This window comes from Silene latifolia, chromosome 8 (assembly GCF_048544455.1).
Source record: "Silene latifolia isolate original U9 population chromosome 8, ASM4854445v1, whole genome shotgun sequence".
Taxonomy (NCBI): domain Eukaryota; kingdom Viridiplantae; phylum Streptophyta; class Magnoliopsida; order Caryophyllales; family Caryophyllaceae; genus Silene; species Silene latifolia.
The window spans coordinates 28,604,205-28,621,980 of record NC_133533.1 but is presented as its reverse complement, the minus strand read 5'-3'; the positions used below and the strand labels follow the sequence as shown (position 1 = coordinate 28,621,980).

Genomic DNA, 17,776 nt, shown 5'->3' with positions numbered 1-17,776 from the left:
AGCGCAAAAATGAGACTCAAAAGGATACAAAAAATGCAAAAAATGCAAAAATTTTGTCGGAAATGACCGGACGGTAGGGAGGGTTACCCCCTAAAAAAAAAGAAAAAATAGAAATCTGTAAGTGTAGAAATGAAAATGTTGAAATGAAAACAAAAGAGAATTATTTCCTAAAAATGAAATTAAAATGAAGTTTATGAAATTTAATTAAAATGAAATTTTATTTCCTAAGAATAAATGAATGAATTAAAATAAAAATAAAAAGAAGAATTAAGTGCGATGAAAATGGCGAAGGTGTCGACGTCGCCTCGAAATGTGTGCCCGCGAATTTAGGAAGTTTGAAACATGGTAAACTGCTCGTATTTACCAAAATAAAATCCCGTAGGAATAGGAAATTATTCGTTATAGAATTAGGAAAGATCCAAACGCGGAAATCACAGAGAGTGAGCCTGGGGAAGAGGCGCAGCATGAGCTGCGTCGCTTTGAATAGGCGCAGCAGGAGCTGCGCCTGTTCCCAAGTTTGTCTCTCCTGGCGGATTTTGGAAACAACAATTAGTATAAATAGAAGCGTCGACGAAGCTTTAAATCATATAATTCTTCCGTCTTTTCTCCGTTAATCTCATAAAAACTCCCAAAATAAATCTTCAAGAGAAAATTTGTCATCATGAATACTTTGGAGATCCGCTTGAAGGAATGGACTAATGAATTCTCGAATATTGAGAAGCACGACATGGGTGCTCATAACCTTGGGTCTCTATTGAGTTTGAAACTCATTAAGGTGGTAAAACCATTCTTGGATGCTTGCCTTGACTACTGGGACCCAAATTGTCATGTTTTCGCGTTCCCGTGGTGATATTTGTCCTTTTCCTAAGAAATTGCTTCTATTGGTGGGTGGGACCCTGAGCATTTACCTGCCATTCCTTCCACTTCACAAGGGTATAAGACCAAATTCAGAGACTTGCTTGGATTGACTAGACTTGAGGTGGATCGCTTGGTTACCCCGAAAGGCGTGAGAATGCTGGACTTTGTAGACCGATTCATCAACAGGGCGGACCCCACCGTCTCTTATGTTGCCAGGAGGAGAGCCTTCGGCTTTTGTTTGCTGCATGTGTACGTCTTCCATGGGCACGTTGATGAAGATTTGCGAGGTGATCCCCGTCTTTTGGGTCTTATCGAGCAAATGGAGTCGCGTTGAGAGCCCAGCTTGTTTGTGCTTAGGGGAGATTATCTTGGGTTTGGATAATAGGAAATCCAACCGCGATCTTCCATTCTTGGAGAGTCCCGTCATCTTACAGGTAAAAGACACCTCTTTTTCTTTTTTCGTTTTTTTTTTTTTTTTTTTTTTTTTTTTTTTTTTTTTTTTTTTTTTTTTTTTTTTTTTTCGTTTTTTTTTTTTTTTTTTTTTTTTTGCGTTTTTTTTTTTTGCTCTTTTTTTTTTTTCGTTTTTTTTTTGCTTTTTTTTGCTCTTTTTTTTTTTTTGGTGTCTAATACCTGCTTTTGGTAGGTTTGGCTTATGGAACGCTCTCCGATCGCTCGAGCCCCCGCTTCATGCACTTTCCTATCATTCCCGTATGATTGCGATGAGGACGCGGTTGTACATGGTGGACTTCACCGGTCTGTGACTATTGGAAGAACAAGTCAAGAATGATGATGGCCCGTTGATTAGGTGGGTTGTACCGTGGTGGCATCTCAAGTCTGTCACTGGAGTGTCTTCTTTGGATCCCACTAGGTCCGTGCGCATTCCGGGATTGGAGTTCATGGTATGCATCTTTCCGGAAAGATTGATGAGGCAAGTCGGGCTGAAACAGACTATCCCGAGGCTTGATACCGTTCCGCAGATTGCTGTGGCGCTTACCACCGAGAGCCGAAGGGAGTGGGCTGTCAAATGGGCCCAAAGGAACATGTGGTTCTTGAGCTTCTCCGCCAATGCTTTGTGGGTGTCGGATTCCTATCTGAGGTGGAGAAAGGCTGCGACTTCGGAAGAGCGCGAGAGACTGAGGAAACGCGAGCCTGTTGACTACAAGGTGCGCGAGGGAGAGAAAGAGAAGGAGAAGCATCTGACAGAAGGAGAAGAAGAAGCTGGATTTCAGGTCATTCATCCTTCGAAGAAATCAAAGACTACTCCTGTTGCGGAAATGGTGGTTAGCAAGAATGGAAGAGTCAGGCCTCGAGAAAGACCGTTGGTGATTAGGTCTGAAGTGGTGCAAGAGCACCCGGCTCGAGGTCGTGACAAGAAGTATGACAAGAGTGACAAGGGCAAGGGAAAGATGGAGGAATAGCCCGAGTCCTTTATTATTATTTGATTATTATTATTGTTGTAATAAAAAGGAGGGATTTTTAGAATCCTAGCCTATTCTATTTTTATTATGTATCGTACTATTATTATTAGAAAATGAAAGGAATAAAAAAGGTTGAATCGTTAAGAAACCGCTGTGATTTTCTTTTATTATTCTTGTCGAATTTCAAATGCAATGCAAATGTCCTTCTATTTACATTTTAGGTATAGCGGGTTGAATCCCGTGAAGGATTGCCTACGTATTCACTTAAAAAAGCGAAATCAAACCCTTGCGCGTAGTTCGAGTAAATGTAAAAGAATAATTGTTCGAAGCAAGAGCTTGTAATGAACATAGAAAATAAGCATGAGCTTTTGCTTGTTCTCAAGGTGCGAATTTAGTTTATTTGATGATATGAGGATGACAATCTTGTCAAGATGCAAGAGCATAGTGACACTTAGCTTATTTCAGCTAGGCCAGGGGCCGTTTATTTAGTGCCACAAGAGCGACACATGGGTTTACGCGAGGCGCGTGTTTGTCCTAATCTAGGCATAGTATCGTTTCAGTTGGTCAAGGTTTGTGGGGTTCGAAAACTCATTTCCATCTAGGTCTGTGATTCTAACCGCACCCCCTGGAAGTATGGATTTGACTAGGTACGGTCCGGCCCAATTAGGTTTGAATTTTCCCCTTGGGTCGACAGGTAAAAGAGCTCTAACCGATTTGAGTACTAAGTCTCCTTCTTTGATGTTTCTTGGCCTAACTCTTTTGTTGAAAGCTCGTTTGATACGTGCTTGATATGTTTGGACATTATGTAAGGCGCGTAGCCTACGTTCATCCAGGAGGATGAGTTCTTCATATCTATCTCTCTTCCAATCGGCTTCAGGGATTTGGCTTTCGAGTAGAATACGCAAGGATGGTATTTCTAGCTCGACTGGTTGTACGGCCTCCATGCCGTATGTCAAATAGAAAGGAGTAGCCCCAGTGGGCGTCCTAACTGATGTACGATATCCCCATAAAGCAAAGGGTATCTTGCTTGGCCAATCTCTATAGTTGTCAGTCATTTTCTTGAGAATTGTGACAACGTTCTTGTTTGCCGCCTCTACCGCGCCGTTAGTCTGTGGCCTATAGGGCGAAGAGTGGTGATGCTTATCTTGTATTTGGCTAGCAATTGCTCGGTTTCGGCTTGGAAGTGTGACCCATTATCGCTGATGATCTCATGTGGGCAACCATATCGACAGATGATGTTGTTTTGTATGAATTTTGCCACATTTTTAGCCGTAAGAGCAGTGTAGGAAGCCGCTTCTACCCACTTGGTGAAGTAGTCAATTGCTACTAGAATGAAACAGTGACCTCCTGTTCCGGCTAGGGTTATTTTCCCGATTATGTCAATTCCCCATGCAGAGAATGGCCAAGGAGATGTCATCGTGTATAGCAACGAAGGAGGGACATGTTGTACATTCCCGAAGATTTGGCAGTTGTGGCAATGTCTCACGTATTTGATGCAATCGGATTCCATGGTAGTCCAATAATATCCTAAGCGTGTGATTTTCTTTGCCATCATGGGCCCGCTCATGTGAGGACCGCATTCTCCGTCGTGGACTTCTTCCATCACCTTTCGTGCCTGTGAATGATCAAGGCAACGTAGGACTACACCAAGAGGTGTTCTTTTGTATAATTCTCCTTGCATCAGGATGTATTGGGAAGCTAATAGGCGTATAGCACGTTGTCCCCTTTTGTCCATATCCGGTGGATAGGTACCATTGAGCTTGAAATTCAGGATCGCTTGGAACCAGGGTTCCTGTGCGATTTCTTCTTCATCGGTGATTTGATGGACATAAGCCGGTTCTGATCGTCGTTCAATACACAAAGGCATTTCTACCATGTGGTCTGGCATATTTATCAAAGATGCAAGTTTCGCAAGAGCGTCTGCAAATTGATTTTCCTCCCGAGGTAGGTGTAGGTAGGTCACGTGGTCAAAGAATTGAGCCACTTGGTCTATCCTAGCTTGATAGGGTGCGAGGCTTTCGCTTCGGATTTTCCAGGATCCTGTAACTTGATTGATGATCAGTGATGAATCCCCATGTACTCGGAGGTTTTTGATGCCTAAGCTTAATGCCGCTTGCAGTCCAATGAGGCAAGCTTCATACTCTGCAGCGTTGTTTGTCACCTCGAAGTCGAGTTTGACAGCGATTGGTGTATGCTCACCTTCAGGAGAAATGAGCAACACTCCTATCCCGAACCCTCTTAAGTTTGATGCTCCATCAAAGTATAGGTCCCAAGAGTCTACGTCTGTTTGAAGTATATCCTCGTCGGGAAATGACCAAGTGTCTATGGTTTGTGCGTCGTTGATAGGATTTTCTGCTAAGAATTCGGCGACGGCGCGACCTTTTATGACTTTTAGTGGCACATATTTGAGGTCGAATTCTGAGAGCATCAGGGTCCATCTTGCCAGACGTCCGTTGAGGACGGGTTTCTCGAAGAGGTATTTGACTGGATCCATTTTGGAATATATCTTGACGGAGTAGCTAAGCATGTAGTGACGTAGCTTCTTCGTTGCCCACACAAGAGCGAGGCATATCTTTTCGAGTTGCGAGTATTTGCATTCATATTCCAAGAATTTCTTACTTAGATAGTAAATAGCTCTTTCTTCACTTCCTACAGTTTGAGCCAGCATAGCACCCATGGCAGTTTCAATTACTGTGAGATATAAACCAAGAGGTTGATCTCGTTGTGGCGGCATAAGCACCGGTGGTTTAGCCAATATCTCCTTGATTCGGTCAAACGCCTTTTGACAATCATCATCCCACATGGTGTGGTCTGTTTTCTTGAGTTTCTTGAAGATAGGCTCGCAAATCATGGTAAGTTTCGATATGAATCGACTTATATATTGTACCTTTCCCAGGAATCCTCTGACTTCTTTTTCTGTTTGAGGTTGCGGCATTTCGTTCAGAGCTTTGATTTTTGAGGGATCTATTTCTATACCGCGCTGGCTGACAACATATCCCAGGAGTTTTCCGGATGTTACCCCGAATGTGCATTTCTGAGGATTGAGTCTCATGTTGTACTTTTGTAGCCTTGCGAAGAACTTGCGAAGGTTTGCAATGTGTCCCTCTCTTTCCTTGGATTTGACGATCATGTCGTCTACATATACCTCAACTTCTTTGTGCATCATGTCATGTAGGAGTGTAGTTGCGGTGCGTTGGTATGTAGCTACGGCGTTGATCAATCCGAATGGCATTACTGTATAGCAATATGTTCCCCATTGGGTGACGAAAGCGGTCTTGTGCATATCTTCCATGGCCATCTTGATTTGGTTATAACCCGCATATCCATCCATGAAGGATAGTAACGCGTGGTCTGCAGTATTGTCTACCAATATGTCAATGTGAGTTAGAGGGAAGTCATCTTTCGGACTCGCTTTGTTCAAGTCCCTGAAGTCAACACAAACACGGATTCTCCCATCCTTTTTGGGTACGGGTACTATGTTAACTACCCAGTCAGAGTACTCGGAAACTTTGATGAACCCGGCTTTGAATTGCTTGTCCACTTCTTCCTTAATCTTTAGAGCCCATTCTGTTCTCATTCGTCGAAGCTTCTGTTTCACAGGTTTGAAACCTGGCTTAATCGGAATCCTATGTTCGGCGATATCCCTGTCGATCCCTGGCATGTCTTTGTAGGACCAAGCGAAAACGTCTTTGAATTCATTTAGGAGGTCTATGAAATCGGCCCTTTCGGTAGAGCTCAAGGTAGTCCCTATCCTAAGTTCTTTGGGTTCTAATTCGGTTCCTACGTTGATGGGTTCGGTATCCTCTATTACTGGTCCTCCTTCCCCTTCCCCTTCCTGTAATATTTCTTTGGCTACGTAGGGAGGTATTTCGGTCAAGTCCGGGTCTTGGTCATCCTCGCATCATCATAAACAGAATTGCACTCGAAGAACACGAGAGTAAGCGAGAACTCGATTTATTCATATTAAGATTTGAGTAAAGTTGAAACAAAGAAGCCAACCGATCCATGGTCGGTGGCGGCAAAGGAACAGAGAATTGGGGCATTCCCCGAACTACCGTGACTACTCGATGCTAGGCTAGGAGAAACGAAGGGAGTGGGGATGACAACAGAGTAGACTCTCTAATGACTTCTCTAGACTCCGACTCTGACTCCGACTCCGACTCCGACTCGAACTCGTCGTCTTCTGGTTCTCCTTTGAACATCTCTCCTTCTCCAGTAGTGAGTTTGAAGAGCCTTCCTTGGTTGTTGGTCCATTTGATAGATTTTCTCCATCCTTTCTGCTGCTTTGTGTCGATTTCTGTGATCAACGCGGTGGGGTTGAAGCGATCGTCCTGAAGTATCATAGTAATGATCTCATCCTGCGCGGCCCTAATGAATCGGTCTTCTCCAAATAATAGGCTAACAGCTTGTTCGTCGAAGCAAGGTGCTTGACGGGTTTTGACGGTAGGAACCGTTTCGGGAGGAATGAAGTAGCAATCATGAAAGATCTCGATTCCGGCTAACTTCCTCTCAAGATAATGCCAAGGTTCGGGAAACCCATGAAAGAGTTCTGAACTTCCTTCTTGAACGAAGTATCCATTTAAAGTGGGGAGATATGGCCTCATTTGGACTCCCACGTACTTGCGATTTTGGACTTGAGCGAGCATTTCGAGAACTTCTTCAGTTGTGGGTTTGTATCCTAGTCCAAGTGGTATCCTTGTCGAGTTGCCTTTCTTGTATGGTGCGAAGGTGTTCTTCCGAATTGGGTTCAAAGGCATTCCAGGGAAGTATCCCTGAGACTTGAGTATGTGGTTGACCACCAAGTTGGAGTAGGGATTATAGTATAAGGGTGCCAACTCACTTTCTATGACATTCACACTTTGGAAGCCTCCAAGTTCGTATATGGGATCCGCAAGGACTTGATTGTTTGATTGTTTCTCGATTATTGCCTTGATGGGTGACGAAGTGATCGTCACAACTTTGCCATTTAGTGGGATCTTGATCTTTTGATGAAGGGTGGATGTTACCGCTTTAGAAGCGTGAATCCAAGGCCTTCCCAGAAGTATATTGAATGAAGCTTCGATGTCCACTATTTGGAAGTTAACTTTTCGTTCGATTGGTCCCGTGGCTATGGTTAGGCTAGCAAGTCCAACTACTTTTCGTCGTGTACCGTCATATGCACGTACACCTTGATTGGTGGGAGTCCAATCCGACTCCTTCATGCCTAGCTTGTATGCCGTTTTGAGGGGTATGACGTTGACCGCGGAACCATCATCTACCAAAGTCATTGGCACATTCTTCTTTAGACAAATGACAGTGATGTATAGAGCATGGTTGTGACTAGCGCCAAAAGGTGGCAAGTCTTCATCTGAGAAAGTAACAGGATTACTTAGCCTCGGTGATTCTTGGAAGACCAAGTTGACTACATCTTCGGGAGTAGAGTTATGCGCTACATTCAATTTGGCCAAAGCTTACAGTAAAGCTTGGCGATGCGGAAATGAGCTTGCCACTAGTTGCCAGACTGAAAGATCAGCCTTGGTTTTCTGTAATTGTTTGAGCAAATGATCGGTGGGGTCGTCTTCGTTGTCATTTGGTGTGATGACATTGGTTGGACCGTTTTGAGTAGTGCTTTGATATGGGCGACCCGAACGAGTTAGGTGATCCACATCTTGGTCTTCACCATTTTGGACTATTTCTTTGACTAAGGAGTTTTCAATGAGGTATTCGTCTTCATCGTCATCGGCCCAAACCCCATTGATTGCAGCTAGTTCCTTCATCCTCATGATATCACTTTCTAGTTGTATGATTTGGTCGACTAGTTTATCAAGCACGGCGACTACTTCTTGCATAGTGGCATTTTGAGAGAAGATCAATGGTACGCGCTCTTTAGGCATTGCATTGGGGTGGCGTAAGGCCGTTACCATGTTTTCTAGTTCCCACACTTGTCTATCTACACTCCTTGCCCATGCGATGAAGTCGGAAATGGTAGGGGAGATGGTAGAGTAGAGTCTTTCTTTCTCAATTGCATGAATTTCATTTTCGGTGGGAGAAATGAGATGTGAGCAATCTAAGGTAGATTCGTCACTTGTAATCACTAGAACTCCAAGAGGATTCTGAGTGTTGTTGGGCTTACCTACTGGTGGAATTGGAAGTCGACCATCTTCGATCATATCTTGAAGCACGTGTTTCAACTTGTAGCATTTTTCTGTGTCGTGCCCTTTGCCCCTATGGTATTCACAAGAAGAGTTTTCATCCTGAATTTGGACTTCTTTTCGGGTTCGGGAGTAGGCCCAATGGGTTGGAGTTTACCTTGCTTCATTAGTCTTTTTAGAGCGTTGGAGTACGTATCCCCAAGGTTTGTGAACTTCCTTGGTGGGCTAGTTTTCTTGGATGGCTCGAGAAGGTTAACTTCGTCAGTCTTGCTAGTAGAGCCGTATGAACGACTCGTGGACCCTTGATATCCCCGACCTACCGTTTTGGACAAGAGTCCTTTACGGATGTCATCTTCGATTCGTGTCCCTAGTACAGTTAAGTCCTTGAAGGTCTTGATGTTTTGATATCTCAAATGGTTGGCATATATGGGTTTGAGATTATCCACGAACTTTTCCACGAGGGTGGCCTCATCCGGGCGTTCAACTAGTTGAGTACTAGTCTTCCTCCACCTACTTAGGAAGTCGGTGAATCCTTCTTTGTCATTTTGGGTAAGAACCTCTAGAGTACGCATGTTGACTTGGATTTCGGCATTATCCGCGTACTGTTTCGAGAACTCGATCGCAGCGTCTTCCCAAGTAGCGACCTTTTTGTGATCTAAAGTGTAGAACCATTGCTTTGGGATGGTGTCAAGAGATGAAGGAAAGATCCTTAAGAACATCTCGGGTTTGATGCCTTTGATAGACATGTAGTCCTTGAAGGCGCGGATGTGGTTCAAAGGGTTCTCATGTCCTTTAAACTTAGGGATATCCGTCATGCTAAAGTTAGTGGGCAATTTGGAATTGACGGCTTCATACTTGCGATTGTTCTCCCTATAAATGTCATCCCCCTTAAGGTACATCAATTGCTCCTCTAGGTATTGGAGTCTTTTCTCAGCTGCGGTTGTTCCTAGGACAGGATTCTCATCTTTAGACTCGTCGTCGGAAAATTGTAGTACTCCACCTTTAGGGGGAGGCAGCTTTCCCTCTACATCAAAGATACGGCCTTCGATAAGTTCAAGGCGGTCATAGGTTTGTTCTTGAGTGATTTGCATTTTGGTTATTGCGGCTAGGATTCGATCATTACTTTCTTGAATTTGCTGGATGTTCGTTTCATCACTTGACCCAGGCATCTTGGAAACTGGATAAGAGATCGGCGACGAATCAAAACACGATCGACCATTCTATCACACTTGCTAAAAGAGGAAAAGCTTTGACTCGTGAAGTGGGTGTGTGCCACTTGTGTTGAGTGAGTTTTGAAGAAAGACAAGGTCTTTGAAAATGTGTGTCCTAGTCAACTGTAGTGTAGTTGTAGGAGTGGACTCGAAGTGAGGTTTTGAAATGGGCTTGTGGCCCGAATTTTGACGCGACAAAAGGACAGAGTTTTGACCGGATTTTGCGCTAATTGAAGGCCTATTTTTTCGAAATTCCTGTTTGAAAAAAGGATTTTGATTTTTTGAAAATTCGTCATGGTTTTGTTTAGAAGTGGTGATCACGTAAGGTTTACATATTTATACAAGCATTATAACGGGATGCTGAGTGCATTTAAAAGGGTTTTGGTTTAAAGGGTGGGTTGCCATACCGAACCATCAAACCCGAAGTCTGTGGAGAGGCTCGTGCCAAACAAGAGTAAGGCCGATTCCTAGTCCATTTCCTCAAGTAGTGAAGGCCCTTGATACAAACAAGAGTAAGCATCATGGTATGGATGACGTCAATCGCTATCCATCCTCAGGCCCAAATCAGAATTAGGATCGTTTAGACGGGACGATTGGTCGAATGGGTTGGGTTGGGCCTAGGAAGGCCGAATTAAACGGTCTAGGAAAACCGAGTTATGAAAACCGACAATTGTCTTGTACAAACTATTCCCTAACCTTGTTCGAGTTTCACCCTAGCTACACGTAAGTGTATTATCCCCAATGAGTCGCCAAACTGTGACAGGAGGCCGCCACGGGGGCGCTTGGTGAGGAGCGAAAACAAGCGTTTGCATTTTGTATGGAGTCGCCACCAATTTTTATGGGAAATTGGAACCGTTCGAATACCTCGTGTCATGTCAAGACACAAAGTAGTGACATGAACACTAAGCAATCGTTACCCTTAGCATTCTATGTCTAGAATGACTCTCGTGGATGCCAATGAACACGGGTGCTCACGGAGATCTGGAGTAAGGGGTGAGGGTACGTATTAGGAAGCTCTTTTGATCGAACACCTAATCCCGCCCGCCTCGATAGCGGCCTCTACTAATGATTAGGGAAGTTTATTCGTACTTGATATATCGTCGGCTATATGCATGCAATGCAACATCCATGGATTAATCCTAGCATGTGAGAATTAGACTAAGTCGGTTGACACGTAATTAAGCACACAATTTGGTCGAAGTTGGATTTAATGTTGATTTACATGTGAAAACATACAAGCAATAAAAGAAATACAATAAAAGAAATTATATTACATTGAATTAGGCGATTTATGTCGAAAATACCTTTAAAACGGATGATTTGAGAAAAGGGAATAAGAGAATAAAAGGACAAAATTAAACCAATAAATTAACGAACAGGAATTAGTGATATTACGGATGTTAGTTAATCAATACGTAAACTAATTAAACTAGTTCAAGGCAGAAAAGGAGTTCGTGAGGCGTAACTCATCACAGAACAGCGCAAAGAGATCGCTGCGCCCTCGGAAGAGGCGCAGCAGCTTTGCGTCTGTTCAAAGGGTGAGTTCTGCCGTCTTTTAATCGCAAACCGTTAATGTCGATTGATAAATTTGATGATTGATTAAATTATGTACTCGGATGAAAGTGATTTAATGTATTATTTAGCATATGAATGAGTCATAAAACAGTAAAACATGAATGAGACGGAATTAGACGGATTAATTACACGAAGGAACGATGTTAATGAATGAGTCCTCTATTAAAATCAATTAACTAACATTAGATATGATGAATATATGACGAATATACAATGAATTTGTGAATAAACAGACGAAACTATATCAAAGGCGAATTCCAGAAACCCAATATGAGCAAATCGAATCTCTAAAATCCGGGTTGAATTAAATGACGAAAACCCGCAAATATGAGATTACTTGGGATTTAAGTCGGATTTGAATAATTAAAACATGTTAATGATGAAGGAATAATATACATATGAATTATTGACGATGATTATACGAACGAATTAAGAACAAATAAATAAAAAGAAAGAAAGACGAATTACGAGAGGACGAGGAAGAAGAAAAGAAGCGAGAATCTGCGGCGGCCTCACGAAGAGGCGCAGCAGAATCGCGCTCCTTCGAAGAGGCGCAGCGATTCTTGCGTCTTTTCTCGACGTCTGTCTACTGGAAATCCGCAAAAACAGAGTTTAAAAGCACGGTTTTAGAAATCGATTTTAAGGATGTTTTCGACATAAATCTTACAACGATAATTCATAAACTACAATAAACAAAAGAGGAATTGTACACCCTCAGACTTACATGTTGACGGAACGAGATGAACTAAGAAATCGACTAGTGAATGCTCGACGCGAATGCAAAGAGAGTGCCCTCGTAAGAGGAAAATGATTGATTAATTAAGTTGATTGAGTGTAGTTGGTCAAATTGGTCGGTCATGCAACGGAGAGGCTGGTACCCGGAAAGATCCGAGCTTACGTGGTCGGAAGTCCAAGCACGTAGGCGCCAATTAGTAAGAACGAAGTCTAGAATGCAAAGGGAGAAGAGAAGGGCGGACACTCGCGTGAGAAATATGAGGAACGAAAGCTCCTATTTATACTAATCACGTGAAGGAATAGGGTTTCGGAGACTCTTTGGAAGTGAATCTCGGAAAGATATAAAAAAGATACGTAAATCATACAAAGAAGGGCCTGGGAAGAGGCGCAGCAGTCACTGCGTCCCTTGGAAGAGGCGCAGCGCCTGCTGCGTCTATTCCCAGGAGGTTTCCTCCTGCTTAAGAAAGATTTCCGCGTTTGAGTTATGGTAGGACGAAAATAATTCGATTATCTTATGAATATTACGGGATATTATTTGCCAAAAGATAAAATTTGTGAAATATGGAATAGAAATATCCGGAACATTCCAGAACATTCCGACTCGGGATTTAACAGTTATCAGAAAATGGAGACGGTTTTTGACCCGGACTCCGAATGTACTCTAATTACTGCCAAAACGACCGTATCAGGACGTAGATGACAACTAAGAGGTTGACGTTAATATTTGAGCAAACACTTGACGATAATCTTACGAACTGTCATAAATCGTTCCGCGAATCAAACATGCGGCCCAATCATCACCGGGTGGTTTGCGGGAGGTGCAGAAACGAGGTGTCTACAGCGTTATTTGTGCACAACTCTGAAAGTATGAATGAATATGTCAGGAGATGTTTTTCCGGCGAAATGAATATGACTCCGGCTCCTGCTCCGTCTTGTCGCGCGGCTCCATCAAAGTACATCTGCCAAGAAGGAAGAACGTCAATGTAGAAGACTCCTTCTCCGGGAAGTTCGTCAGAGAAGCTCCATTTTCCCGGAACTGGATGATCCGGTAAGAAATCTGCCAACGCTTGTCCCTTGACAGCCTTTTGACGAATGTAAACTATGTCATACTGCTTCAACAGCACAGCCCATTTGGCGAGTCGTCCCGAAAGCACTGGCCTCGACAAAATGTACTTTATCGGATCAGCTTTAGAAATGACGTGGACGGTGTGAGCTTGAAAGTAATGGCGCAACTTTTGGATGGCGAAGATGAGAGCTAAACACATCTTCTCAATGGGCGAATATCCCAATTCGGCTCCAACAAGTGTGCGACTCAAATAGTATAGGGCTCTTTCTTTACCGTCTTCATTCTCTTGAGCACATAATGCCCCCATCGAGTGTTCTTGGGCCGATATGTACAGAATGATCGACTTCCCAGGAATTGGCGCTCCTAATACTGGAGGATTTGACAAATACTTCTTGATGTCATCGAAAGCTTTCCGACACGATTCGTCCCACTCGAAAGGAGCACCTTTTTTCATTAGATGACTAAAAGGGTGACATCGTCTTGCCAAATTGGAAATGAATCGGTGTATGTAAGCTAAACGACCTTGAAGACTTCGAAGATCTTTAAGTGTAGACGGTTCATGCATGTCTTTTATTGCCTTGATTTTGGATTGATCTATCTCAATTCCTCGATGACGTACGATGAAACCCAAAAACTTGCCCGAGCTAACACCAAAAGCGCATTTTAAAGGATTCATCTTGAGCTTGCACTTTCGTAGTCTCTCGAAAACCGTTCGAAGATCTTTCACGTGATCGACCTTTTTCTTGGATTTAACAACAAGATCATCAACGTAGCACTCAACAATGTCATGTAGCATATCATCGAAAATTTTCTGCATAGCTCGCTGATATGTGGCTCCTGCATTCTTCAACCCAAAGGGCATTACCTTATAGAAAAATATGCCCTTTGGTGTTCGAAACCCAGTGGCTTCTTCATCTTCTGGCGCCATTTGGATTTGATTATATCCAGCGGTGCAATCCATGAATGACAATGCTTCGTGCCCGGTCGTGGCGTCAATCATGATCTCCGTAACTGGAAGCGGGAAATCATCCTTTGTACAAGCATCGTTCAAATCTCGAAAGTCGACACAAATACAGAGTTGTCCGTTTTTCTTTTTTACCGGGACAATGTTAGCAATCCACGTCGGATACTTGACCTCCCGAATAAATCCTGCGTCGATTAATTTGTTTACCTCTGCTTCAATTTCAGGCAACATTTCTGGCCGAAATCGTCTTCGTGGTTGCTTCTTTGGAGAAACGCCTTTCCTTATTGCAAGTCGATGAACTGCGATTTTTGGGCTTAGGCTGGGCATTTCTTGATAGCTCCAGGCAAACACATCTTTATATTCTGATAGAAGCTCCACATATTCCGTTTGCTCTTGAACCGTCAGAAGGGAACTTACATAGACGGGTCGAGGCTCCTCATTTGTGCCTAGGTTGATTCCTTTCAAGTCGTCAACCGTCGCTTGGACCCCGTCTTCAAGAGTTTTCGGAATTTCACCAACCTCTATCTCGTCTTCTAAATTCGGGCATTCTTGTGCCGTCACATGGTTAGACGAGACAAAATCCCGAGCGATTTTCCTTTGACTCGACTCCTCTTGTGGATTTGTGAAGATAACAGTACGACTTTTTACTTTCAACGACTTATCCATAGTTATTTCCACTTCATGATGACGTTTCATTTTAGAGGGAATGACACTGTGGATATCTTTGCTGAGGTCAATAGCAACTTCTGTTTTTGAGGACTTCTTTTGTTTTTGTCGGCACCTCTTCTGCACCTTGGAGTTACCAATGCGACTAAAAACTGATTTCTTCACCTCATTTCTTCCAATGCGAGTGAACACCGACGCACTTTGTCTTTGTTGTTGCGGGTCTGAAGTTAATTGCACGCGGACTGTCTCTTCCCTTTCTCCCAACCTGTTGAATACAGAAGAGCGAGGAGTAGAAGTTGGTCGACCTAGCCTGTCAAAAACAGACCTTTGCGAAAGCATTTCAGTGTTCTCGCCTTCACTTTCTTCGAGATCTGCGGCAATATATTGTGATGAAGCTTGCTTCGCCTTACGTCGTGCAGAAATCCTAATGGGTTCAGGAGGCGAAAAACCGATACCAACCTTTCCGACATCAAGCGTGTTGCCTTCTTGGTGCAACTTCTTTTGTGTTTGATTCATACCATACGGGGTAACTTCAATCACTTGCCCCAATGAAATTGGATTCTTAAAATCGTAACCAGATTTCGACATGAGCTTGTAAGCATTTGGATCGAATCGTCCCTTTGTCGACTCTTCGGGACCTGTGTGGTCCTTTTTCATCGATGCTGTCGTAAAGCCAGGTAGGGGTTGTTTACTCGTTGTAGAGTGATTTGTTCTTGCAACCGGAACGATGACATTGTTTTTCAGAGTTTGCAAATCTTTATCGTCAATTGTTCTAGTTGATGTGGACGCTTTACTTTCAGGTGCGCACTCTGCAAACGGTGTCTCTCCATATTTACGCCTTGATTTTGGTACGTACTTAAGAATCGGCGTCGCTTTCTGCGGGATTAGAGAAACTTTCTTTCCGCCAGAGTTCACATTTGTTTGACTAGCCTCTTTGAGAACGCTCTCGTGATTCTCGACTCTCATCGACTCCTTTGCCTCCAGAACTTTAGAATCGTCTACCTTTTTTGAAATTCTGGTTCCCGTCGAAATGATCGAGGATGGCAACATCTCACTTGGCTCATCCTGCTCTTCATAGAATCGAGCGTCGGCAAAGTAGGATTCCACCGTAGAAAAGGGCTTCACATCACCATTTATTTTCTTTTCGCCATCTCTGTAATATTTTAGGCATTGGTGTAGAGTTGACGCTACAACACCATTCTCGTGAAGCCAAGGTCGACCAAGCAACAACTTGTACGACGTTTTGGCATCAATTACTTGGAAAAGTGTGGTGGATAACATATCTCCCATCGAGATTTCGACACGGATCATGCCAATTGCTTTTTGTCCTCCGAGATTGAATCCTTGGATCATCAAGCGACTTTTGGCTAGTTCACTTACAGAAATCCTTAGTTCTTCCATAGTGGCTTTCGGCATTATGTTGACGGCTGAACCTCCATCGACCAAGATGCGACTCACCTTCTTCTCTCGAATGTATCCAGATACAAACAAAGGGCGATTGTGCAACTTTGATCCTAGTAGCAAATCTTCATCACTAAAAGCGAGAGCGACATTGCAAGTAACACATTTTTTGGATTGATCTGCAGGCTCTCCCGCGGCTTTAAGTTTATCAGCATACACTTCCGGTTGGAGGATCGCCAAAGACAATTATTGACGCATCTCTTCGGGCAAGTGGAACATTTGTTGCCATCCCATACGCAAAGGCAGTGCGTCTAAGATTGCATCAATCTTTGCACCATCGGTCAGATTTGAGGGAAATTCTTTAGCCCCATCATCTTTACAGTTTTCATCTTCAATGACGGTAGAAGACACGGTGCTCACCGAAACTTTAGGAAGATAGGACTTGGGAAAATAATTCTCCAACGTCACAACTTGACGTAATCTCTATTTGATTTCTTTAAACGACGTGACATCTGGTGAAGAATCCAAGACGAACCCTCTATCTTTCTTCAATGAAGATTTCCTCACTTTCTGACGAGTTGACTTTTGACGTCTTGGCACTTGGGGTACTGATACTTCTCTACCTTGATTCTTTCGTCGACGCCTAGTCACGAGGATCCACCCTTCGTCGTCGTTTTCTAGATTCTGAGCGGCGGAAGTTGGTGATATGACAGACTTCAATTCTCCGGGCATGACAACACTCACCGGCTCAAAAGTTCCAAACTGAATCATTTGCACACATCCTTTAACTGCCGAAGTAGGACATGTTTTAACACCTTCGTCGTTTACTTGAGCTGCGATGTAATTGGACTCAGCGACATCGTCGAGGTCCAAGAGAAATTTCCCGTCTTCGGCTAACTGCATTATCTTTTCTTTGAGGGTTATGCATTTCTCCAATGGATGACTTATGACCCGATGATATCGGCAATACTTCGGATCGTTCGTACGTCCGGCTTCACTTGGTCGTTTAGACTCGGGAAGCTCGATCACCTTCTTCTCCAAGAGATCATCTAACATGCCGGCCGGATCAGAATCCGGGAAGGGGTACTTCTTCTTCTCGAGCTCTTTCAAAGTTTGTCGTGGCTTCCGTGTATCCTTTGAATAGGTCGCCACCTTCTTGTCTGTTTTTGGTCGAGCCGAGATTTTCACTGGATTAGAAGTAGAAACCATCATAACCTCCTTCGAAGTGCTCTTGGATGCCTTGTCGTTTTTCTTATACTTCTTTCTCTCCGTCTTCGGTTCTGAATGAGTAAAAAGTCGTCCCCTATGGCTAGCGATAGTAATCTCCATGTCGTGAGCTCGAGTGGCTAAATCCTGGAATGTTATCGGCTTGTTGCCTTGGAGGATGTAAACTAGATCCAGATTCATTCCCTGGATGCACATTTCAATAGCAGAAGTCTCCGACAAACGATCTTTACATTCGAGGCTTAACGAGCGCCATCTACTTATGTAGTCGATAACGGGTTCGTCCTTCCATTGCTTCGTGTTAGTTAGTTCCGTCATGCTTACAATACGCGTGGTACTGTAGAAGCGATTAAGGAACTCCTTTTCCATTTGGTCCCAACTGTCGATTGACTCGGCGCTTAGATCCGTGTACCAATCAAAGGCAGTCCCTTTCAGAGATCGGACAAACTGCTTGACAAGGAGATCGCCATCAGTACCGGCAGTGTTACAAGTTTCAATGAAATGGGCAATATGTTGTTTGGGATTGC

At 43.5% G+C, this 17,776-nt stretch overlaps 1 protein-coding gene across 1 annotated transcript; it reads right to left on the bottom strand.

The window, feature by feature from the left end:
- Positions 1–12,771: 12,771 nt before the first annotated feature.
- LOC141594921 (uncharacterized) lies at positions 12,772–16,040 on the bottom strand. The gene is made up of 2 exons (XM_074414901.1): positions 12,886–16,040; positions 12,772–12,787 (listed from the first exon to the last, which is right to left on the bottom strand). Exons 1-2 carry the CDS (start codon positions 16,038–16,040, stop codon positions 12,772–12,774), a joined length of 3,171 nt encoding a protein of 1,056 aa, XP_074271002.1.
- Between the last annotated feature and the right edge of the window lie 1,736 nt (positions 16,041–17,776).